A 24772-nucleotide genomic window follows, 5' to 3' on the forward strand; every position below is an offset into this window, starting at 1 on the left:
TGGCAATCAGTCGACAACTTGGGGAAGTTGGGTTTCGCCCATCAGGTGGGTCCGGGATATCGAACTCAGCTTGTCAAGCCTGGGCGGCTGGTGTCTTTACCCAGTGATCTATCTCGCCTTCACCTGCCCCTTATTTCTTTGGGGGGGGGGGTTTGCGGGGGGGGGGGTGTGGATAGGATCTGACGCAGACCGGGCTGACACCCAAACGTCTACAATCCTGCCCCTGCTGGGTTATAGATTGCGCAACCATGCTTGGCCTCCACCGAAGGCTTCTTAAATTTCATCGGCCATTCAAATCTATCGTTTTGACCCCGAAGCTAACGTTGAGCAGCACTTGAAGTTCCCATTCTTAGCAAAACAGCTGCCTGAGCGCACGCGCGCACATCGCAGGGCAGGCGCTGCGCACCCTCTTCTCCTTCATGACTCTAAGCCCCGTTGGGCGCCCAAGGCCGGTCCTTCCGGCTTCCCCTTAGCCTTCGGCGCCGGGCGCAGTCTTTCCCCCGCTTCTCCGTTAGTCTAGCTGTTTTCTGCTCATGTAGTTATCTCTGACTGTTCCGATTTTTTTTCCTAATATCTCTAATAGACAAGCCTGAGTGTTCAGTTTTGGCCTTTGATGTTCAGAGCAAACAGGAAGGAGGCAGATAGGGTCTTTAGGAGCACTGGGGGGGTTTCTGCTTTCCTTAGCACCTTTGGGAGGGACATAATTCATCTCCAGGGCACAGTGAGCTCCGTTACTCTGGACTATACCTTCAGACTTTGACTTTTCCTTTGCAGAAGTGGTCCTCCGTCTTTTGAAACTTTTTGTTTTGTTTTGTTCCGAGAGCTCAGTGAAGTTGACCAAGGAGTCAGGGTGTTTCTTCTCATGCTGTTCCACAGGGCAAGTCTGCATGAAGAAGGTGTATGAAGACATTTTGCCCCGTGGCTTGTTGGGGTTTCCTTGACCCAGGCTGACAAAACTGCCTCTGCCTGAAACAAGCTTTTCCCTGAGTCCAGCAGACTCTTCCTTCCCCAAGGTGAAAATAATGTGCCCCCCTCTTTAGTTTTTTGAGACAGGGTTTCTTTGTGTATCTTTGGCTGTCTTGGAACTTGTTCTGTAGACCAGGCTAGCCTCAGACTCACAGAGATCCGCCTGCCTCTGCCTCCTGAGTGCTGGGATTAAAGGCATGGCCACCACACCTGGCCTCTTCCCTTCTTTTACACTGGCCATCATCTCCCCACACTAGAAAGGAGCCTGGATGACCTAATCACCCCCCACAGGTCCCACCTCTTACTAGTATTTCATTGAACTAACTCCAGAGGGACACTCATATTCAAACTATAGCATGCAATGCTTACAAAGAAACCCAAGTGTTTCTTCCTCCAAGGGACTTTCTCACCTGCCAGTATCTCTAATCTTCAACTGTGCCACACTGTACATATTAAGAAGTCATCATCACCAGCCCTACTTGGGCTTCCTGTGTGCAGGTTATCCGAGTCAACCAGGGAGTCCAAAGTCAGAAGCTGGACTACACCCAGTTGCTCCTAGCAACTCTTAGGATTTGGACTTTCCTTCCCACTGGGCCTACACAAAGCTGGCATTGTGGAAGAGCCGTCTCTCCTCACTTCTCCCTGTGTGAGACTTGCCCTTTACACACATTTCTGTGAGGAGAGAACAGTTTTTCAGAGATCTCTAGTTGAACTGCAAGCCTCACCCCCCCCTTCACTACATAATGTTTTTCCTCTGTGGTTTGTGTGTGGGAAGGCAGTTTAGTCTGACAGCTAGCGTTTGAGATAGGGTCTCAATGTTGCTCAAGCTGGCTCTAAACTCCTGGGCCCCAGAGACTCCTGCCTCTGCCCCCAGGGTAGCTGGAACGGAGGTGCCTGGCTTCACAAGGACCTTCTTAGTAACCACTACGGCAGCAACCAAGCCGTTCCAGTTCAAGTTGGAGATGCTGCTGTCCAGGAATTCCTGCTTCTCTTCTTGCCCTGGAGAAGGCAGAGCCAGACTCTATGTGGGCCTGGACAAAAGGATGAAGCAAGAGGATGAAGCGCCTCATGCTTGCCCGCCTCTCTCTCCCTCCGTGCTTCCAGCTAGACGCTCAGCCCTTTCCTCTTCATGGAACTGAATGTGTTTCAATGAGGAAGTCCTTCCCTTTCTGGTGATGGAGGTTGTTTTGTTGTGTCCTGGTTCTACCGTAGACTGTTATCCTCACACTAGTAAGGCGTCAGTGCCAGAGCTCTGGACAAGGGCCACTGCTTGCCTTAAAATAGTAGGCACTCACTGGGCCGTTACTGAGACCAATTCGAGCCAGGTTATGGTGGCATGCACCTGTAATCCTACACTTGGGAGGCTGAGGCAGGAGGATTTCTATAAGTTGGAGGCCAGCTTGTGCTACCTGTCTTAAAAAACAAAACAGAAAAAAAGAAAAACAAAACAAAAAACAAAGGAAATTCTTTGGCCCTTACTCCCAGAGATTGGTCCAAAGGCTATACTAGGAGTTGTTTTTTTCCTCCTGTGCTCTAGAGCAAGCTTGTTTCTTGATCCAGTTACACACAGCCTTGCCTGCACATCACTGCCACACCCAGACTGAAGAGACAGCCCTGTTCAGCACAGAACAGGGACCTGCGTTTTCCAGAAGCCACTCTGCTGACTGGGCATCCTGAACAATACTGCCCTAAGTAATATTTACACATGTAAACACCAGCCGAGCACGTGGTGCCTACCTGTGAGCCCAGCATGTGGGCAGCAGAGGCAGGAAGATGACAAGTTCAAGGCCAGCCTGGTTCTCTATGGCAAGTCTGGGTTGACCAGGGACACATTGCAAGACTCCCCCGCCCCCCCCCCCAAACACTTTTGTGTGATTAACTTGACTGCACATCTAAGACCTTCAAAGAATATCCTTTATTCTGCTAATTTCCTAGGGGTTCACAGAGTCTCCCCTATCATTTGACTACAAAGCATATACCAGCAAATAACACTTGCTGTAACAGTGGCTTCATAGTCCTTCCTAACGTGTCTAGGCGGTCAGGACAAACTTCCGCCTACACTTGTCCACAGCCCAGGCTCGGGGCTAAGTACTTCCCTCTCGTCATCTCATTTCTTTCCGCAGGACATGACTGGAATCCATGTGACCTGAGACCAGCCGCATGCACTCTGGAGGGCTGCAAGAACTCAGCCCTGTCACTAGTGGATCTTTGGGGGACTGCTGGGCAGGTCTTAGTGGCGTTCTCTGAGGAGCCGAAGCGAGCTTTTCCCCTGCAGGGACTACTTTCTGCAAATACCTACCTGCACAGTCGTATTTGAACCTGGTTCCTAGAACATGCTTTCCTTTTTTTTTGTGTGGCAAAATCCATTTTTTAGTCTTTCCCTCTATCATGTGTTAAGGTTTCATGTTGTCTAGAAAAGACCTTTCTACATCAGGTATAAAAATATATTTTCTTGCCAGGTGCGGTTGCACATGCCTTTAGTCCCAACATTGGGGAAGCAGAAGCAGGAGGGGGTCTCTGTGACTGTGAGGCCAGCTTGGTCTACATAGTGAATTCCAGGACAGCCAGAGCTACACACAGTGAGGCCCTGTCTCAAAGTGTGTGTGTGTGTGTGTGTGTGTGTGTGTGTGTGTGTGTGTGTGTGTGTGTTTCTTGTTTTTTTTTTCCCTCTAGACCTAGTTTTTTGGGAAACTGAGGTAGAGTTCTAACTAACAGATAGCTAGTTGTCTCAAAGAACTATTTATTAAATAATCCATCTCCCCCACCTCCCTGCACTTGAAATCATGCACACATTTCTGTGTGCCTGGGTCTGTCTGAACTCTGTGTTGCCCATCAGTCTCTCTGATCTGATCATGATGACTGAACTCATGCTGGCAGAGTCCAAGCCTTTGAGGATTCTACCATACAGTGCCTTGTGCCACTTTGGCACCATCAGCATACATCACCACTGCCTTTCAGAACTACTCACGTCCTCATCCTGTACTCTCCTAAATGAATGGCAGAACTGGCAGAAGTCCAAAAAGTGACAATCTCGCTGGAATTCCATTGATTTTATGGGCTGCTTTGGGAAGGAGCATGTACTGAGGCAACTCCCAGAATGGCCTGCTGGGTCTTCAGTTGACACTGATATCTTAGGTAGCTTACGGTTTAAAAACAGTGGCAGTCATGATTCTTCTTTGTCTCCATCTGAATTGAGGGGTGGGTGATACCATGGCTCTGCTACATAACAGCATGCCCCCGGCTAGGTTCTGACTCTCAGGACAGTGCCTGTGCTGTTTGGTCCTTCACTGGTGACAGGGACCTTTGTCTAGACTATGATGCGTCTTTCTAGTCTCGGCTTACTAAGTCTTCATGAGAGATGGAGTTTCACTTTTACCAACTCTCTTTCACCATTTATAGACAAATTCTCTAGTAATTGAAGCTAAAATGAAGGCTCATCGAAGCATACAGCCTCCTAATTTTGTCTCCACCCTCTTCGTCCCACGCACCAGGAGAGTAGTGTTTCTGCCGATCGAACAAAGATTAGCCTCTCAGCCTTCCACTGGACCCAGCATGGGTACCTTCCCAAGGTGCCCAAACACAGGGCTCCTGGAAGCTCCGTTTCCTTTCTAGGGAAAGGAAGTTGGCCAGGAACCCCACGACAGGAACTTGTGAGGAGAGTGGTGTGTGAGCTGAAGAGACAGGAAGGGTGGGAGACACCTCTCACCCCCGCCACAAATCCGCACATCACCAAATGACCAGCGCAGAATGGGTGTGGGGTCCCGAAGTGCTCTCTGGCCTCTGGCCTTAATTTAGAGTCTCAGGCAAGTCCTTCCTGCCACCCAGCAGTCACTAGGCAGGGCAGACAGGCCCAGCGGCACTTCGAGCAGAGGCCGAGAACGGAAAGCGCAAAGCCCTTCAGCTCTTGGGAGAGTTCGGGATCCTTCCGCTCCTCCGCTCCACTAACAATGGGTCCTTCTGCCCTTCTCCCAGAAGCACTCTGCCCTGTGCCTCATACTAGGCCGTGTGGGGTCTAAGTCACATAGGACCCCCTAGAGCTAGCTCATAACTGCAGTCACCTGGCTCTGGGCTGCTCCCCCTCAGCCTCCTTGACCTCTCCCACGTGCCCCCCACTCTTCCTACGTCCCATTTTGGGGAAGGGATGGGAGCCTGAGCCTGTGCCCCCCCTGGGCGCCCACTCACAGCCCAAAGAACCTCCTCTCCCTGTCCCACTGGCCTCTGCTCACCGCGGGTGTGTGGGCTGTCCCAAACACAGAAGCAGCAATAGACAATGCAAGGGCAAAGCCCAGTCTGTCACAGTTCGGAGGGGCAGAACGGGATGTGGTACTAGTGTGACGTGTCCAACCCCATCTTGGTGTGAAGAGGCGGTCTCTGTGGATGAACTTTCTCTTCAGGCCACAAGAAGCCCTACCCTAACCCAAGCGGAGGCGGAAGGTGCCAATCTCCATGGGCTCCACAAAGATGTCCGTGCTGTTGGAGGGTGAGGCCAGAGGGTACAGCAAAGTCAAAGAGGTTGGCTGCAGGAATACCACATCCAGGCCGTGGAAGAGGCTCCCCAGGGCCAGCTGTGGAGAGAGAGGAGGCCGGCTGAGCTGGGCACTGCCAACACTGGCCTAAGTTCTTCCTTACATCCTTTTTAAGACATGGTCTCACACTGCAATCCAGGCTGCCCTGGAACTCACAACAATCCTTTCTCAGTCTCCTGAGCGCTAGGATGATGATACCAGAAGCTGCCACACCTGGCTTTCTGTCAGATCCTTCGGTAAAGTAGCTGAGTCGGTGACACACAATTGCAACTCTTGGGAGGTAGAGGCAGGCCGCTCAGGAGTTCAACTCAGCTTTGGCTACATAGTAACATTGTATTCAGCCTACATAAGACCTTGTCTCAAAAATAAAAATAAGAGCCAGGCGGTGGTGTGCACGCCTTTAATCCCAGCACTCCGGGAGGCAGAGCCAGGCAGATCGCTGTGAGTTGGAGGCCAGCCTGGGCTACAGAGTGAGATCCAGGACAGGCACCAAAACTACACAGAGAAACCCTGTCTCAAAAAACCAAAACAAAATGAAGCAAAATAAATAAATAAAAATAAGATAAATATAAAAAGTAAGAAGGCAATGACCTTATGAAAGCAACATGCCTCAGACAGGGCTTTGCTACAATCTACTCAAGCCCAGAGCCTGTCCGGGTTCCTCAGTGTAGGAACTGCTACACCAAGCTGCGTTTGAGAACAAGTCACCAGAGCAAGCAAAGGCCAGCGGACACCGTGAGTCGTGCTTTGAAAGGTGCAGTAATGCCGGGCGGTGGTGGCGCACGCCTTTAATCCCAGCACTCGGGAGGCAGAGGTGGGCGGATCTCTGTGAGTTCGAGGCCAGCCTGGTCTCCAAAGAGAGTTCCAGGAAAGGCGCAAAGCTACACAGAGAAACCCTGTCTCGAAAAAACCAAAAAAAAAAAAAAAAAAAAAAAAAAGAAAGGTGCAGTAAGTAGTTTTTCATTTCTCAGGTTTCCCTCTTCGCTCAGTACAGGGCCCTCCTGTGTTCTGGTTCCGGGCCTTGTCTGAAACTGCTCCCGCCCAGCTCAGCTCGAAAACCACATCAACAGCCTCCCCTTTGTCTCTGGGAGTCCTGCGGTTACACCTGCTCCTCCCATCCAGCTGCCAACCCCGGCCCAGCCTCCCTCGAAGCTCTCAGCTCCGCTCCAGCGGAAGGCCGGAAGGCCGGGCTCCACTGTCCCGACAGGGCCCTGCCTCCCACACCAGGCCCTGCTCACCTTGCCTTGGCTTGTGGTACAGTTGAAGCCCAGGTTCTTGGCCTCAAGGCCACAGTCAAACCCCTTGCGGTGTAAGATGAGGGCGGCATCAGCTGAGGGGGAGGTGTCCTGGAAGACAGTCAGGGCAAGAGCCATGGAGGTGGGCAGCACTCCTGCCCAGAAGGCAAGGCTGAGCAGGGAAGAGCTCGGGGGTGTGTGTGTGGGGGGGGGTGTGTGTGTGTGTGGGTGTGTGTGTGTGTGTAGAACCTGGTGGTGAGGTTCAGCACTCACTGGAAGGAACATTTACCTCAGCTGCGAGCGTGCGGAGATTGAGCAGGTGGAAGTCACAGGGCAGCGGAGAAGCCAGAGGGTGGAAAGAGCGCAGAGCAGGGCTGGTGGCCTGCCTCTTGGCCACGGGCAAGGCGAGTGGAGGCGTGTTGAGGTACATGGAAGTCAGGTGGCTGAGGAGGGACGGGTAGCTGGTAGAGCGCTCATCTTGGACCTGCAAGATGGACCCAAAACACAGGTGAGGGAGCAGCGCCAGGCTCAGGGGTGAAGCAGGAGAGGCAGGCAGATCCTTTGAGAACAGCTTTCCTGGGTCACCGGGACTCTGGCTGCCTGGCTCCAGGCCCCGAACCTCCAACCCTTCCTGAGTGGCTACTTCTCACGTCACTCAACTCAGCGAGGCCGTGTCACGAGGCAGGCTCGCTTCTGTCTTCTTTAACACCCTCATGAAGAGTGTACCTCGTCAGTGCTGTTACCCCACGGAGAGGAGCAGGCACGCTCAACAGGCAGACAGGCGTCTCATAGCGACAGTGTTCTAACTGTCCCGTGGCAGGACGCCACCACATCCGCAGCCAGCCTGCCGCTCAGGTCCACCAGCTCAAGCTGGTAAGACCACTCCTCAGGTGGCCTCCAGGATGCCACATCCACAGGCTCACATGGGACTTTTCTCCACAGCCACTCCGTTTCTCTAACCCTGGCACCACCCTCTGAGTGGCAAGCCCGGGCAGGGCCTGTTCCTCTTCCATTTTGCTTTGCCACGTCCTCAACGCAGACTGCCACTCCAACTCCATTTTCCCACCCTTGGCTTAGTTCAAGTCACTAAGGCTTCCTGTTTCAACCTCTTAGAACTGTCACCCCCCCTTTGCCTCCCCACAGCCGCTCTGCTGCTTGTGGTCCTGACAGCTGAGGGCAGACCCTGCCAGCACCCTCCCCACTCAGGTCCTTCCGTGGTCCCCAGATCTCTGCAGCCGGCCCTGCCCCTCCCTTCCACCATGGCCTAGGCCAGCACCGGCTCATGGAGTTTTCTGATTGACAAACACCATCTGTCATGGCTTCTGTGATAGCTACTGACCACTTGGAACCACAGGGGGCTTAAGTGCCATTTAAAAGACAATTTATTAGTATTAGTTTGTGTATGTGTGTGGGGGGGGGGCGTTGCCTGCATACAGTCTGTGCACTTCATGTATGCAGTGCTCTTGGAGGCCAAAAGAAGACACTGTGTCCCTTGAATTGGAATTAGAGATGGCCCTGAGCTGCCCTATGAGTTTTGGGATCAAACCTGGGTCCTCTGGAAGAGCAGTCAATGCTCTCAACCACTGAGCCATCTCTCCAGCCTCCTATAATTTTTTTTTTATTCTTTACTGTTCTGAGACAGGGTCTCACTATGTAGCATCAGCTGCCCTGGAACTCCCTATGCAGACCAGGCTTTACCCTCACAGAGATCCACCAGCCTCTATCTCCTGAGTGCCCGAGTTGAAGACACGTGCCACCCACCACACCTGGCCAAGGATATGGCTGGTGTGAGTGAAAACCTCAACTTATTTCATCCTCATTCATTTGAGCAGCTACACATTAAAAAAAAAAAAAAAAAAAAAGCAAGCCTAGTAGTACATTCCCATAATTCTAAACCTTGGGAAACAGAGGCAGGAGGATGAAGGCTAGCCTGGGCTACATGAAGCCTTGTCTCAAAAAAAGGTAAGTAAGTAGACAGCCATATGTAACTGGGCATGGTGGTATGTCTGTGCTCTTAGCTACTTGGGAGGCTGAGACCAGAGGCTCACTTGAACTCAGGAGTTCAAGGCCAGCCAAGGCAACAGTGAGGCCAAAGTCAAGGTTAACTAAGGATAACCCTGAGATTATCCTTACTACATCAAGAGGGCAGCCCAAGCTACATAAGACCCTTTCTCTCTCACACACACACACCTAAAACCAACACCAACCCAAAAACCAAAACTGGAGACTTAGCTTAGTTAAATGGTAGAGCACTTGCCTAACATGTACAGCGCCCTGGGTTCAATCCAAGTACCCCCAAATGGCCAGGACATGTGGGTGGTGGCTGCCATGCTGGCCAGCACTGCTTCAGTCTAAAATCACAGCGGGTCTCCCTTCCACTCTGTCACCGCTGCCTTTGACATTGTGCATGGTTGCCACTCACCAAAGCTGAGCCCGGTGACCGCTGTTTCAGACAGCGTCTGTCACCTCTCCAGCCCATGCTGCCCTGGCACTGCAGGCCCAGCGGGACCCCGCTTCCCCGCTTCACGCGTACACTTAGACCCCGCTCACTAGTGGGGCCTGGGGCAGCAGCACATTGGCCCATATCCTTCACTTCCCACAGCATAGCGGGGCTCAGCATCTACGCCAGGAGTAAGGGACTAAGCCACACCTGCAGGATGCTAGGCAGCAGACTCAAACTACAGGGCTAGCCTGCTCACCCTAGGCCTCCAAGGCCCTCGCTGACCCTTACCTTTGGGCTCCTGATCGTGTTGCTGGAAAAGATCAAGCCCCTAAACATGGTTGCCAGTTTGGAGAAAAAGCCAGGCTGGTGAGGCAAAGAAAGCCGAGAGATGAGCAGGGTTATGTCAGGGTTAGGAAATGCTCAGGCTGGGGAGGGGAGGGGAGGGGAGGGGAGGGGAGATGAGGGCAGCGAAGACAGAGACAGATGAACATGACGGGCAAGGTGACAGGGGGTGGCTGGGGAGGGACTGCCAAGCTGCATGAGATGGGTCAGCAAATGCCATGGGGCTCCTGCCTCGACGCGGGAATTAAGCTGTGCTGTCTGCCCCTTGCCCTCCGGCTACATCTGGGAACCCACAAGGCCGAGCCTACACCAGCTCGCTGGACAGCGGGCCCAGATGTTACCTCCTGGCTCACGGTCCGCCGCTCTAACAGGAGGCGGAAGCGGTTGCAGGTGATCTTGTTGTCTTTGAGCCCTTGGCCCAGACCCCGGTTGTCGTCCTGCATCAGCCGTCGGTCCAAGATCACCTCCAGCTGGCCTGGGGGAGGTCGACAGTAAGCTCCAGGCAGCCAAACCCAGGGCTAAGCAGACTCTCCACCTCGGGTACTCAGGGCAAGGCCAGCGAGACAGACAAGCTGAGTCCCTCAGAAGAGAGAATGATGGCCTCCTGGTACTGGGAGAGCAGAGTGCAGGGGTCTCGCCTTATCTCTCTAGGTGGAGAACAGGAGACCTAGAAAGGGGGTGCTGACCATGGCAGTTGACCTCTGTGACCCGGGAGTAGGGCTTGGGCCCTGGGCCTAGGCCAGCAGGAAGCCTCTTTGGGGACAGGCCACACAGAACACAGTCAACAGCAGACGGAAAACTGAGAGGCCTGTCTGTCACACTGCTGCAGGCCCTCATCTGAGGTGGGCTGGCTTCCTCAGCTGGACAGACGCAGGACTGACACACACTCTCTTGTCTCTGCTTTACCTGGCATTAGCTACAAGGCCCAGCAGTCCAGACAGGCATGGATCCTGTCAGAAGCAGGCTATGGTGAGGACAGGCAGAAGGGAAGTGAGGTGAGGCTCAGTAAGGCCTCCAAAGAGACAGAGGAGGACCACCTCTGTTTCCCATTTGGAATAGGCCTGGGGGAAAGGTCTCACTGCAGAGCTGAAGGATGGGAGGAAAGAAAGGCTTTCACCACAGTCACCCACAAGAGCTTCCCCCCCCAAGAGGGCCAATTCTCCCTTTCATCTCCACAGCCCTTACTCTGATTTCTGTAGTCTCTCTGGCTTTGTACTCTGAGCAGACAGGAAGCTGTCTCCAACCCTAAAATAGGTTCCTTGCATAGAACACAATCATTCCTTAATGCCCCATGTCCCAGAGGGGCAGACAGCTGACTAAGGACAATGGGCTGTATTCAGGAGTGTTCAGACAGACAGACCCCAAAAAATCCTGGCAGCGGATAGGAGAGCCACATAGAGGAAGCAGGCTCAACACTCACCACCACTGTGACATAGCCTTGATCCGACACTCAGTTCAGCCCTCACCAGCTCTATACCCCACAGACAGACAGACCTCTGGGGCCTCAGAGTCCATAAAGTATGCTCATTTTGTCCCAAGGCTATGGAGATCCCTGGGGGTGGGGGTGGGGTGGGGGTGGGGTGAGCTTTCACCTTGTGCCTGCCAACTCCTCACTCCTCCAGGACTGAGGAGGAAGCCTCACACCTTGCTCATGCCACACCAGAGTTCCATCATAGAGCCAGTCTCCAGACAAAGTTAAGTTGCCCAGACTGAGCTCGAATTTAGGATCCTACCTCAGCCTACAAGGAGCTGGGCTTACACATCTGTGCTACTAGGCCTAGAAACCTTGGTTTGATTAGTAAGAATGTCAGCCTTTCTTTTCCTGAAATATGTATATTTCTCCTTTCCTAAATATTACACTGTAACCACCTGCCTGGTAGTGGCGCACGCCTTTAATCTCAGCACTCAAGAGGCAGAGACAGGGGGATCTCTATGAGTTTGAAGCCAGCTGGTCTGCAGAGTGAGATCCAGGACAGCCAGGGCTACACAGAGAAACCCTGTCTCAAAAATCAAAAAGAAAAAGAAAAAGAAATAGAAAAAGAAAAAGAAAAAGAAAAAGAAAAAAAAGAGCTGTATCCCTCACTGGGAATAACCCTCCAATACCCAGCTGCTTCTCCCAGTGTGACTGACAGGAGCTGTGGATAGCTCACCTCCTTTTCAAGCTTTGGGGTGGTGGGGTCTAGAGAGAGGGGAGCAAAAGGTAGGCTGGTTCCCCACTCACCGTCAGCGAGGCTGGAGACACCCAGGGCCTGGGCAGTGTGCAGTGTGAGGCGCCTCTGTCCATCCTGGATGTAGGCCATGACTGGCATGGGGTAAAAGTTAGCCTGCAGGGGCAACTTCTTCAGATACCGCCGGGGCTGTACCTGCAGGCAGGAGTTCAAAGCCAGCCAGGAATGGTGTCTGACTTGTGTTCTGTAGGCTGCTCGGTGTGAAGGCTTTCCTGGCTATTTTTGTTTTATTTTGTTTTTGTTGTTGTTGGTTGGTTGGTTTTTTGAGACAGGGTTTCTCTGTGTAGCCCTGGCTGTCCTAGAACTCACGCTGCAGACCAGGCTGGCTTCGAACTCAGAGATCCACCTGCCTCTGCCTCCCGAGTGATGGGATTAAAGGCGTGTGCCACCACTGCCCAGCTATATTTTTTAAATTGTGTGTATGTGTATAATGTATGCAAGTGCTACAGCACACACGTGGAGGTCAGAGAAGAACTCTGTGGAATCTTCTCTGTGGGTTCTCCCCTTCCACCTTTATCGGGGTTCCGGGAATTGAACTCAGGTTCTCAGGCCTGATCAAGAGCCATCTCACTGGCCCTGTACTTGCTTCTGGTCCTTGCGCATACCCCCACCCCACCCCACAGCACCTGTATTGGAAGGCCAAAGCAGTCCAAGTCCCACGGGGCCCAAGAAGTACCTGAAAGCCATTGAGGTCTGTGAAGAAAGTACCCTGGCTGTCAATGTCCGTGTGGATGCGCAGGGCCAGCTCCTTGTTCACATAGTCCCTGATGTCTACCAGGAATGCCATGTCCAGAGACAGACCCTCTACCCCTAGACACAGGGGCAGCCAGAAGTGAGGCGAGCCAGAAGTGACTATGCCCAGGGAAGCTCTACCCACCCTCCTCCCCTGCGAGCTCCCAGGGCACTGGTGATTGGATTTGTCCCCAAGAGTCAAGCATCCCATGTCAAAGGACACACTGCTTGTCACCAGCGAGGGGGCAGAACGGGTGCCGCCTGGGGACCTCACGCCTGCCTGTGCCCGTCCCCACGGCAGGGCTCACCTGGCAGGTTGTAAAGGCGAACCACTTGGTGAAAGTGCTCGTAGTACGCAGCCACCTCCGAGAAGAACGGGCCTTCGGTGACTCGGAGCACGGGGGGCTTCTTGGGGACATAGGGCTGGAAAAAGAGCAAAGGCCACTGAACCCATAGCACAGAGGACGCAGTAACAGTACCAACCCAGAGTGGGGCCACCAAAGTCCTGGGCCCAGTGTCCTGGCCTGACCACCTGTGCCCAGCAGGCCTGAGCTACGGTTAAGACCACAGCCCACCAACCTCCACACGGCGATGAGCAAGGACAGCAGGGCGACATGCAGGAAGCAGTGAGCACTGTAGGGGTGCCGGGTCCTCCCGGGCCCTCCCAGGCCCTCCCAGGCCCTCCCCGTCCACCAGGCCCGGCAGGCTCCCCCACCCCACCCCACCCCCCGTCCACCAGGCCTGGCAGGCTCTCGGGCTACCTTGGCCTCGCTGTCAGGCAGGAAGAGGTAGGCTCCACTCTTATCCTTGGACGTGCGGGTGCCGTAGATGAGGACCTTCACCTCCACCTGCTGTTCCTGCTCCTCGTCCACCCTTCGGATGCTCTGCCAAGAAACACAGCCCTGACCCCTGGCCCCACACCAGCACGTCAGGTCTCCCCCGGGGAGGGCATGGACTGACCTCCCCCCAGGAGCCAAGCCCGATGCCACGGTCGGGATCTTAGCCGTCCCCCACAAGGCCTGTGTGTTAAGGGCTCGTTCCCAGACTGCTGCCACTCAGCGAGGTAGGGACCGTGGGCTCAACACTTCCCTCCCCCCCCTTCCACCTTGTCTTGTTTTTCTGAGACAGGGTTTCTCTGTGCAGACCTGGCTGTCCTAGAACTCTCTCTGTAGACCAGGCTGGCCTCAAAATCCGCCTGCCCCTGCCTCCCGAGTGCTGGGATTAAAGGCGTGCGTCGCCCCCGGCCAGCTCAGGCTGACCTTAGCTTCTGATCCTCCTGCCTTCGCCTCCCAATGCTGGGGTCACAGGCACGTGCCACCACACTCGGTTCCGGGCAGTGCTGGGGACCAACCCAGGCCTTCTCAGAGCAGACTGCTTATCTGGCACGCCTCTCCAGCCCCACCTTTCTTTTTTCTGAGACAGGGTTTCTTTGTGTGGCCCTGACTGTTCCAGTCCCTTTTTATCCGGCCCCCATCTCTCTCTCTATTCCCCTCTGTCTCTCTGTCTCTGTCTCTCTCTCTTTCGAGACACCACTTCACTATGTAACTCTGGCTGACCCGGAACTCACCGTGTAGACCAGGCTGGCCTTGAATTTAGAGATCCACCTGTCTCAGTCTCTCAAGTGCTAGCATTCAAGGTGTATGTGACCAAACCCAACAACTTTCTTTAAGCTTTTTTTGAGACAAGGGTCTCGTGTAGTCCAGGTTGGCTTCAAACTTGCGATGCAGCCAAAGACGACCTTGAACTTCTGACCCTCTTGCTTCTGCTCCCTCCACTGCTGAGATTACGGGTATGCACCACAACACCCAACCCCTCTCCTGCATCCTGGCTGTGAAGTAATTTACTTTCCTAAGGTGCGCCCCCTGCCTTGGCATGCTGCCTAACCTCAGGCCCCACCGCAGTGGGTGTGCCCACCTGGAGGCTCAATGCTCACCAACTGTGAGCTGAAATCGACCTCCTCTCCTTTACGACTCACAGACACAGTAGCGGATGATTAACACACTCAGCCTCGCCACGCTGTTAGCTTGACAACTGCGCATGCTCACACCCAAGTCACTGTGAGTCAGGTGACAGGAGGCACATGGGGCCAGGAACAGCGGTACACAAGCCCCGATGCCCATGCCCTCCTCTGGTCCCTCCCCCACCACCCCTGGCCTGGCCCTTTACCTTGAGGAGCCCAGTAAGGCCGGAGAACCAGACCTGCATGTAGCGATTGCTGATGGCGAAGTCGCTGGTGCTGGAGTCCATGACACGGAGAGGGAATGCCGTCTGCCTGCTGACGGACAGCTTCACACCGTTCAGGTAGACGCGTACAGAAGACGGCAGCGTGTAGGGCCCATCGAGATCGGGCTGCAGCTGCAGCACACCCAGACCCAGGGCTGGCAGGCGGATGGGCACCGACACCTGGGAGCCCAGAGGCGGAAGGAAGCATGAGCAGAGCAGCAGCCGTCCAAACGGGCCTGCTCCCTTCACCCTCGACCTCTGCACTCTGCTTTCTGAAGCTAAGTGTGGAACCTTACACTTCGTTCTGAAAAGTCAGGTCTGCTTTGGGATCCTGGCTCTGCATTGTCATTCTGCACGCCTGTCAGCCAAAGGGCACAGCGCTCGGTTGAGAGCCTGGGGTCCAAAGCAGGCTTCACATACTATCTGAGCGACCTTAGGCAAATAACTTAACCTCTCTGGGCCTCTGCTTCTGGAAATGATGACTGCATCACTGTGTACACTCGTAAGAGTTTAATGAAAGCCAGGAGTGATCGTACCTCACTGTACCCCAACAGTCAGGGGGTTAAGCAGAGGCCAGCAAGTTTGAAGCCAACCTCAACTACACAGTGAGGCCTTGTCTTTAAAAACAAATTTGCAATGAACTGACTATCTAAGTGCTTCGAGCAGTGCTTGGCATGATCTAGATCTGAACATTTACTTTTCATCCATGTCACAGATGAAATGCATAATAACTCAACACCATAAATCATCATTAGAAGCTTGTGTCCAGGAATTAAAGACCAGGTTGGGCAACAAGCAAGACCCCGTCACAATGAAGGAAACAATAAATACTTGGGCAGCTGAGGGCACTGTTGCTGCCCTCTGGGCTATAATTAGTACCACAGTGTCCTCACCATCCTTCTAAGGATACTCAAATCCCCAGAGTGACTATCCTTTGGGCTTCTCCCCAAGCCACCTGCCTCCATCCTGGGGAGAAGCAGAACACAGGAGCGGGGAGCAGGTGTTGCTGGCGAGTGAGGCCCCAGGAGAGGCACTGAGCAGGGGGCGCTGAGCCTGCCTCACCTGGTAGACATCGGGGACCACGTTGGTGGCCGAGCTCCAGTGCATGCTGATCTGCACAGACAGGGGCTGGCCCTCCTCTGACAGGACTCGCACCCTTGGGGAGTTGACCAGCAGGGTCACCACACTGAGCCGCTCCTGTTCCAGCGGGTTAAACAGCACCACAAACCTGTGGGTAGAAGGTGGGCTGACCCAGGAGCTTGCTGCAGCGGCGGCGGGGCAGGGGCAGCAGCCAGAACAAGGGCCCCCTGCACTGGGGGGAGTGGAGGGTGCCCCCGTGAACCTAGCCAGGCCTGGCTCACCTGGGTGAGGAATCCAGCTGGATCACCGTGCGCTCCGGCAGGGCATCGTGACTTAAACGACTGTCGTCCTGCAAGGATGTGAGCATGGAGAAAGGATGATGGCTGGGCTCAACCTCCTCTGCACCCCAACCTGTCCAGGCCATGAGCCACCAACTACCTTAAGCGTGGACTTTGTACCCCAAAACAAAGAAGGCAAAGGAGGAACGGTACCCACTAACAACAGCTCTTGAGGTAGCACCCACCCACACCAGAGGATCTCTCAAGCAGATGTCGGAGGGGGCTCACCATTTGGAGGAAGGGTGTCCCAGGGTCAAATCCATAGGTCTCCTTGTCCCCCAGCACCAGATAGTGAGCAGCATTGATGATGACCTGCTTCAGGCTAACCAGGGACCGCAGCAGCCTGTGGTGAGCAGGAGAGAAAGATGGTCACGGGGAAGCCAGCTGTCTGCCGCGCCAGCAGGACCAGCCCTCAGCTGCAGCCTACCCACCAATCACACGCATATCCTCTCTTTGAAATGGGGAGGGACATGGGGGTGGCTCCTACCTGACCCCATAGTCTACTACCACCGCCTCCTTGGCAGTTCCGGTGATGGCATCGTGGTGCTGGAAGAGCCCCAGCGTGCGGCGAGCTTCCGTCAGAAGAGCAAAATCAGACAGCGGGTACTGGCCAGCCAGTCCAGAGCGGCGGGCATGAGCCACAGCCAAGCTGTATAGAACCTCTGCCCCACTACCCAGAGAAAGAAGTCAGAGCCTTCCTGTTCTGTTCAACCTACTCCAGGGGGCCACCACACACTGATGGGGTCCTCTCTCGCTACCCCGCCCCTCCTACACGGCCAAGGTTAACTCTCACTCAGCAAGGAGAGGTGGCAGTTCTCACCGCAGGTGGGCTTCTAGGACTCGGTCCAGGCTCTTATAGAAAGGCCGGGAAGTGAAATAGCCTGTCCAGTAGTGGTCCTCCCGGTCAGCATAAGAGAAGAAATCTCCACTCAGCACAGGAAACCCTGGAGGCCGGGCACCGGGCTCCACTCCCGTCCTCTTATAGAGGGCATCAAAATACTCGGAGAGGGTCCCGAACTGGGCCTGTGGGGACCCAAAACAAGCTTCCATCAATTACAGAGCCTCCTGGGATCTCTGGCCACCATTCCACAGTGCTGCAGGTGCGGGCAGGGGTGAGGACTTGGTCTAGCAAAGGGCAATTAAATCTGTATGTCCTGCTCTTCCGGGCCTAGCAAGAGCTGGGGGGACTTGGGAATGAATTCTGATCCACATAGGAACCTTGCCCAGGATAGGGAACGACCTGGAGCCCTCAGCGGCAGGGCTGGTACAGCCAGGACCGGGCCGCAGCATTACAGGCGCAGATCCGTCTGCACACGCCTCCCACCTGCACATGCAGCTCAGGCCTGCTGTTGAGGAAGTCAAAGAGCCGCTGGTAGTTGAAGAACTGGGCATCCCACTCCTGGGGCTTGTCATACCGGAAGTCATCGCCCAGCGGCACAAGGAGGACATTGCTTCGGAAGAGCCGGGACTTCTTCCGGTACTGGTCCAGGAGCAGGGCTGCCCTGGAAACACAGAAGGTCACAGGCCCAACATGAAGTCCCAGACTTAAAAAGATCAGTGAGGGGGTTGGGGAGGTGGCTCAGTGGATAAAATATTTGTCACGCAAGTGTGAAAACTGGAGTTTGCCACCCCACCCCACCCCCAAAACCTGTAAATACCAGTGGGCATGGTGGCCTGACTGTAATCTCAGAGCTCAGAGGGTGGAGACAGGCTCCCCAGAGCAAGCTGCACAACTAGATCAGCCCATACTTGGCGACAAGCTCTGGGTTCAGCTGAGAAGCCTTTTCAATGAATAAGGCAGAAAAAGACCAAGGAAGACTTCTGATGTCAACCTTGGGTCTCCATACACACTTACAGACCTGTATGTGCATCCACAAACGTGGGCTCACACACATGCAAACTATGCTGGGTGACATTCATTTTTAACTCTAGCACTTGGAAGGCAGAAGGCAGACAGATCTTTGTATGAGGCCAACCTGATCTGTATAGCGAGTTCCAGGCCAGCCAGGATGACATAATAAGATACCGTCTCAACAAAAGAAAGAGAAAAAAAAATTCCTATGAAAAGCTAGGCATGCCAGGCAGTGGTGGTGCATGCCTTTAATCCCAGCACTTGGGAGGCAGAGTCAGGTGGATCTCTGTGAGTTCAAGGCCAGCCTGGTCTACAAAGTGAGATCCAGGACAGGCACCAAAACTACACAGAGAAACCCTGTCTCAAAAAAAAAAAAAAAACAAACAAACAAAAAAAAAACCCAAAAAACAAAAACAAAAGAAAAGAAAAGCTAGGCACAGTGGCACATCCTTTCAATCCCAGCACTTGGGAAGCTGAGGCAAGAAGATTCCAAGTTTGAAGCCAGACAGGTCTACACAGAGAAGGCCTGCTGAGTGTGGCAGGAGCATATGCCTGCAATCCCAGCACTTTGGGGTATCAGTAGTTCAAGCCCACCCTCACCTACCAGCAAGTTCCAGGACAGTCGCAGCTCCATGAGACTCTGTCTAAAGCCCCCACACGAGGAACGGTGACTTGCTTCAACTGTATGCGAACATTTATTTTTTTATCCATATTATCTACCCACTAGAGACTTACGGCATGTCATTAGAGGCTTCTTCCTGCCAGGTGCCTGCAATCCCAACACCTGGAGGCTGAGGCAGGAGGATTGTTGCAAGTTTGAGGTCAGCCTGAGCTACAGAGTGAGTAAGGTCAGCCTGAGCTACAGAGTGAGTACTGGGCAAGCCAGAGCTACATGACAAGACCTTGTCTCCAACAAAGAAAAAGAAAGTAGCTCTTCTGGTGTTTGCTTGGATCGCAGGCCTGAGTCACTGCCGCTGCTTCTTACTATAGTCTCAACATTTTAGCTAAGGTGGCATTTAGATCAACCTTAACCAACCCGTTTATAGGGGTCCCATTGTAGCCACAGTGGCATCTTTGAGGGTCTTTACTATTCTCTTAGAAGGGACAGGTCTTTTTTCTCAGAGGTTAGAGGCTCTCTGGCAGGACTGGGTAGATCTAAACAGGATTTGGGCCCAGTGAATAGAAGATCCACCTGCCTGACTTGGAGCTGACCCAGAGAACCTAAGTCAAATGAAGGACAGCAGCTGAAAGCTTGCAGGAAATAGTACCCAAGTAAGAATTGTTTAGGGCAGGTGCCTGGCATAGTGGTGCACGTCTTTAGTCCCCTGCACTTGGGAAGCAATGGTGGGCAGATCTCTGTGAGTTCAAGGCCAGCCCGGTCTACATGGTGAGTGACAGGACAGCCAGAATTGCATAGTAAGACTCTGTCTCAGAAAAATAAAAAAAGAATTGTTTAGGGTTGGGGATGTAGCTCAGTTTGGAGAGTGCTTGCCCGGCCTCACAAACCCCTGATTTGGGCATAAACCAGGCGTGGTGAGTCATGCTTGTAACCTAGCACTCAGGAAATGGAGGCATGTTTGAAGCCAGTCAGCCTGGAATATGAGATCCTGTCTCAAAAAGAAAAAAAGGGGGTGGGGGTGGGGAATGCCTCCCAGTCTATTAGGGCATCAGAAGGCAGCTTCCCTGAGGAAAGTAAAAGCATTCTGGGAAGAAGCTAAGCACCATTCCCACCCCGCAGGGAGGCAGATGCATGGCTTGAACTCTCCACCGGAGTCTACCCTTTTTTCCAGGTATGGTCAGCATCCTGCAGTCCCGGGTGGCCCAGCCAAGACCAGAAGCCAGGTTTCGGTCTAACTCCTCTGAGGAGCAAAACGTCAATACCAGCTGGGTGTGGTAGCAAAGACCTGCTACCCCTTTCTCAGGAGACCGAGGCAGGAGGATTGTGTACTGCTGGGGCTACACAGATCAAAACCAAAACCCAACACCTTGCCCAAGCAGGGCTGACAGCAGATACCTGTCTGCCACATTGGCCTCTGTAATAGCCCTCGGAGGCACCTTCCAAGGGCAGTTGATGCGCCCACCCGGCAGACGTTTGAAATCAAACTGGCAGCAGATCTTGGGGTCAGGGCCACAGGTGTGTGGAACGTCATAGCTGTAGAAGGGCATCATGTGGCAAAAGATGTCTGTGCCGGAGTCTGGATCTACAGAAGGCAAAGACATACCATAGGGTCAGCCCTGGGCAGGCAGGGTTAGCCGCCAGACACAAAGACATCACAAGTGTGTAGATTCGAGTCGTCCACAGGCAGCCCTGAGAGACACTGAGACTCTGGCTAAACTCAGGACTGTAGATATGTGTAGGCTGGGAATAGGACCCGGGGGCTCCCAAATCCACAGCTCCTGCAGGACATGTGCCCACAGAAGCCAGCAGAGGTCAACATGACTCTCTCCTAACCCAAGACAAGAGCTGCTTCAGGCAGTCTGCCCTTAGGGACAATAGGGGTCCGATTTCTAATAAACCTTCTCTTCCCCAGCGAAGACTACACTGCTGTAATACCCATGCCCTCCTTGGTCTTACCCCACATCTGCCTCCACATGAACTCCAGGCTGTGAGTGGCAGCAAAGTGCTTCTTGATGGCATAATGCACCCTCTGAATCAGCATGCTGGTCAGGTTGGCACGGCGTAGCAGGTAAGGCATGGTGGAGCTGTACCCAAAGGGGTCCACTGCCCAGCCCGAGCGAGGGGGTGCACCTACGCAGAGCAGAGATTTCAAAGGTCCCGAATACCTCCGGGACTGGCCTCTGGCTTCTTAGTGCCTGGAAGGCCAGCTCTTAAAGGAATACCTTCCTGCCAATCCCTGTACCTCGCAGCATCTTGCCGCGGTGCTCAGGCCCAGCTCTGGGGCGGAGTCTGGCTCCCATGCCCGGACTTACCCAGGTTCCTCTCCAGCCACTGGTGCCCCTCGATGAGCTGGTCAATCAGGGCAAAGTAATGGGAGTTGGCCTCATCTGGCATCACCCACCCGCCTGTTGCGATCTCCAGCTGCCCGTTTCCCACCAGCCTAAGGATGAAGAAGGCACACTTAGGATGTGACAGGGACCCTTGGCTTGGTCCTGGCAGGTAGAGGATGGCAGAGACTGCATGCATTGGCCTCCCCCAGCCAGGGAATACCCACAAGCTTGGCACCCACAGAATGAGACAAGACCAACCCACCCTGCTAGGGCTTAGGCAACGACTCTCCCACGCCTTCCTAACCGCCACTACCTTCGAACTGCTGCCTTTTTTTGGGCACTGATGTTGTCCCACCACTTGGCGAAGAAGGAGACTTCTGCCCAGAGGAAGCGTCGTCGGGGATCTTCCTGCAGCTTGGACACCATGCTGTTGAGGATGTGTTGGGTTTGTTCCATGTAGTACTTGTCAAAAGTCTTGATCCAGCCTGGGAGAGCCAACAATAGGGTCCCCTGAATACGCCACACACTTCAGCCGCACCCCTCACGTTCCTCATCAGGAGAAAGCCTGCCCCACACCCTGGCGCCGGGCCTGCGGGGGCCCTCACCTGGATCATTGTGTGAGTGGGGCACCACAAACACCTGCAGGTCTTCGGCATCCCAGTCATTTGGGCTGTAGGAGATGTCAAAACCTTGCCTCCACACGCCACCCTCCACATTGTCGAATGGCAAGTTCTCAGACACAGTTAACATCTGTCAGGAGGAATGCGGCTCAGTGCCCGTCTCCGACAACAGGAGGTCCCCGCCAGCTCCAGCTCTTACCTGTAGTTCTGGCTTCTGCCCCCTGCCCCCCAAAGCAAACTGGCAGTCCTGGGGGGAGACAGAGAAGAAGCTGGGCCGGGGCTCTGGGAGCACTGCCCAGGAGCCGTTGGCCGTGTGGTAGGGCAGCAGGGCTGGCGGGCCCTCCGCATTGGCCGTCAGCTCCAGCACGGAGTCCTTGATGTGGCTGATGATCTCGTGGTTCTCCTCCAACAGCTGTTCCAGCTGTTCAATCCGGTTCTGCAGCACAGAAATTTGGCTCTGCCCAAAAGAAGAACAGAAAGGAATCACTCGCGGCTCCCTCCCTGTCACCGGAAGAATTCCTGCTTGAGGTCACCACCTGATGCCCGACTGGCCTATGACTCCCCTCTCCTCAGGCCAGGTCAGACCACAGGCCCACAGGGATGAAGTGCTCTCCGCACATCACTCCTGCAGACTCCTGCCCACTTGGCTTTGAGAAGCTCAGGGGGGGCAGGCAAACATTTCATCTCACATGCCCGTGCTCAGCGACCTGTACTTCCTGTCTCAAGCACGGTGCTGAGGACCGCATTCAGCTTAATGGAAACAAAACACTGCAGTCCATTAGCGGGGTCTGCCGAGGACTCAACTCTGTCTAGCAATATACATGGCCACTTTTCTCCTCCTCCTCTTGCTGCCTCCCACTTCCTGTTGTGGCCAGGAGCACAGCCCAGTGGTAGAGCATGCACCAGCCCTTGGGCATTCACCTCCAAAAGAAGGAAAATCCGCCTCGGAGCGTTCCTGGGCTCCAGATCTATAACTCAGCTGTAGCTCATGTAGCCTGCATCTGTGCCCCAGGCTCTAGGACTAATCCCTAAGACCATGGGGGAGGAGGGCCGTCTTGTCCCGCACGCACGGCTCTCCTGCTGGGGAGATGCATCTGGAGAACGAGGTGTGACTCACCCTGGGGAAGTTGCCCCCGTTCTGGTGTCTGGCAGGATCGTGCTGCACGCGGTCCAGCATCAGGTAGAGTGAAAAGACAGCCACACAGAAGATGGCAGCCCCGCACACCGTCACCTGCTTTTTCAACTTCATGTCGGCCCCACAGCACCTGGCCGGAGAGATAGCATCTGTGGTTCCGGCATGCAGAATCCTTCTGTTGGCCTTCCGACCAGATGCCCTCTGAATTCATTCCCAGGGAGCCCCGATTTGTACCTGACTCTGGTCAAAAGCAAGGGAGCTTCCCAGAACCAAATCTTGGCTGAGACTCCCAGCATACAAGTAGCACATGGATCTGGGGCTGGTCCTGTAGGACAGGAGTCCAGTCTCCCCTCAGCCCCAGCTATAAAAACTAGCACGGGTGTGTGTGTGTGTGTGTGTGTGTGTGTGTGTGAGAGAGAGAGAGAGAGAGAGAGAGAGAGAGAGAGAGAGAGAGAGAGGCTTGGTAGGTAAAGGCTCTTGCAGCCAAGCCTGACAACCAAGTTAATCCATTTGACTCACATGGCAGAAGGAGAAAGCCAACTACCACAACCTGTCCTCTGATTGCCACGCGTTTTTTTTTAATGTGGTGTATAACTGTATAAAAATGTATATACATGTATAAATAAATGTAACACATTTTAAAAAACAAAACAAACAAAACCCAAAAACAGGGATAACAGAGCCCCGGCTCTGACCCACACTCCATTACAAAACCACTAATTGCAAACAGCTTGCTCAGGACGCTGCCCGCAGAGGATGTCTATCCAGGCTCCCTGGCCAGGGATTTGTTTAACTTAGAGGTACAATCCCCGGCTGGAGAGACCGGCCAGCCTCGCCCCTCTGACCTCCTGAGTCAGACTGCTACTCAGCAGAAACAGCGCCTGGCCCAGATCCTGTCTCGGGAAGCATACAGAATGGATTTCTTTTTCAAGAAGAAATGCTCACGTTTCTACCACAGCCCAGTATTCGTGTTCTAGTATTCTCCCTGTCAGTACTGTGCAAAACTTCCAGTCCTGGCTTCCAGAGCGCTTGAAAGGGACTCCTGAGAAGCCAGCGGCGAGACTCAAAGTCCCCAGGGTAGCGGAGGCCAGGCATAGCTTCTCGGTAACGGGGCAACTCGAGAGGACCCACAGTGCCCGCTGCCACCGCCCGCGGGTCCCCACTTGCCTGGCGGCGGAGGGAGGACGCTAGCTGCCGAACGCGCGTGGGCGGGACCGCGTTTTGGAGTCTGCTCTTCGGGCCCCGGCGCTGGAGAGCTGTCACCTCTCCCTGCGTCCTACTTAGCGCCAACTGATTCCGCTCAGGAGCCTCCGGGCAATATTTTTAGCCCCTGGAGATTGGGTCCGGGCCAAAGAGGGCGGAGCTAGGGAGCAGGAGCTGGGTCACCGTGGGGCAGGAACCTGCCGCGGGGTCCCCGCCTCCCCCCCCCACTCCCCGCCCCGCAGGCCCGCCCAGCCCCCTCCGGCCCTCCGAGCTCAGCGGGTACTCGGGGGCCGCAACGCCCGCGGCCTGCAGGCAGGAGTCATCGCCCGCACCCCGCCCGGCCCGTTACCGTCCGCGGCCGGCCTCCGCGCCGCTCGGGACCCTGCCGGCCGAGCCTCGCCACCGCTTGCATCCCCGGGGGACCGCAGCCCGCGCGGGGGCAGTTGCGCAGGCTAAGACGGAGGCCTGCCCACCCCACCGCCCCTGCTCGGCCCCGCAGCCGCGCTCCCGCGGGGGCCAGGACCGCCGCGCGCGCGCCCGCTCCTGCGCTCGCTCCGCGCTCCCGCCTCCAGCGGCCGCAGGGCCGAGCAGCGCGCCGGGCGGGAGGAGGCGCGGGGGTGGGGTGGGGTGGGACCGCGCGCAGCCTCCCCTGACTCCGGGCCCCGCCGCCGCCTCGCCACCCCCGCCCGGTTCCGCAGCGCCCTCTAGCACCGGGCTGGGCCGTCTCGGCCGGCTTCCCGCCGTGCCTCCCGCTGGGTGGGCACAGGGGTCCGCTATGGCTGCCGTGCTGCGCTGCCCAGCGGTTGGAAGGGCAGGGCTCGCGCGGCGGAACCCCGGCTGAGCCGCGCGACTTTTTTCCTCGGTGCGGTCTCCCAGCCTGGCTCCGGAGTGATGTTGCTT

The 24772-nt window shown here is 54.9% G+C and overlaps 1 protein-coding gene across 2 annotated transcripts; it reads right to left on the reverse strand.

Annotated features, from left to right (window-relative positions):
* Positions 1-3303: 3303 nt before the first annotated feature.
* Man2a2 (mannosidase alpha class 2A member 2) lies at positions 3304-24375 on the reverse strand. 2 transcript variants are annotated; one of them, XM_076545735.1, is made up of 25 exons: positions 24222-24375; positions 23837-24032; positions 22652-22799; positions 21734-21991; positions 21520-21664; positions 21228-21399; positions 20897-21024; positions 20541-20714; positions 19980-20166; positions 17438-17615; positions 16934-17136; positions 16601-16783; positions 16342-16456; positions 16057-16124; positions 15758-15923; positions 14639-14875; positions 13234-13356; positions 12781-12895; positions 12417-12550; positions 11734-11875; positions 9854-9987; positions 9459-9533; positions 7017-7211; positions 6731-6838; positions 3304-5531 (listed from the first exon to the last, which is right to left on the reverse strand). In XM_076545735.1, the coding sequence occupies exons 3-25, from the start codon at positions 22781-22783 to the stop codon at positions 5379-5381; spliced, it is 3525 nt and encodes a 1174-aa protein (XP_076401850.1). In that variant the 5' UTR covers positions 22784-22799; positions 23837-24032; positions 24222-24375; the 3' UTR covers positions 3304-5378. The 2 variants fall into 2 exon arrangements, with proteins under 2 accessions (XP_076401850.1, XP_076401852.1); XM_076545737.1 differs by lacking the exon at positions 9459-9533 and having other exon boundaries at positions 24222-24367.
* Between the last annotated feature and the right edge of the window lie 397 nt (positions 24376-24772).

This window comes from Peromyscus maniculatus, chromosome 1, assembly GCF_049852395.1.
Source record: "Peromyscus maniculatus bairdii isolate BWxNUB_F1_BW_parent chromosome 1, HU_Pman_BW_mat_3.1, whole genome shotgun sequence".
Taxonomy (NCBI): domain Eukaryota; kingdom Metazoa; phylum Chordata; class Mammalia; order Rodentia; family Cricetidae; genus Peromyscus; species Peromyscus maniculatus.

Bases quoted from the DNA above. Each gene is read 5' to 3' on its own strand.
- Man2a2 (XM_076545735.1), bottom strand. From the start codon at position 22,783: ATGAAGTTGAAAAAGCAGGTGACGGTGTGCGGGGCTGCCATCTTCTGT. The intron at 16,784-16,933 runs GTGAGAACTGCC...TTCTCTGGGTAG, and splicing joins GTCCTAGAAGCCCACCTGCG to TGGGGCAGAGGTTCTATACA. The intron at 15,924-16,056 runs GTGAGCCAGGCC...TTCTACCCACAG, and splicing joins CAGCTGGATTCCTCACCCAG to GTTTGTGGTGCTGTTTAACC.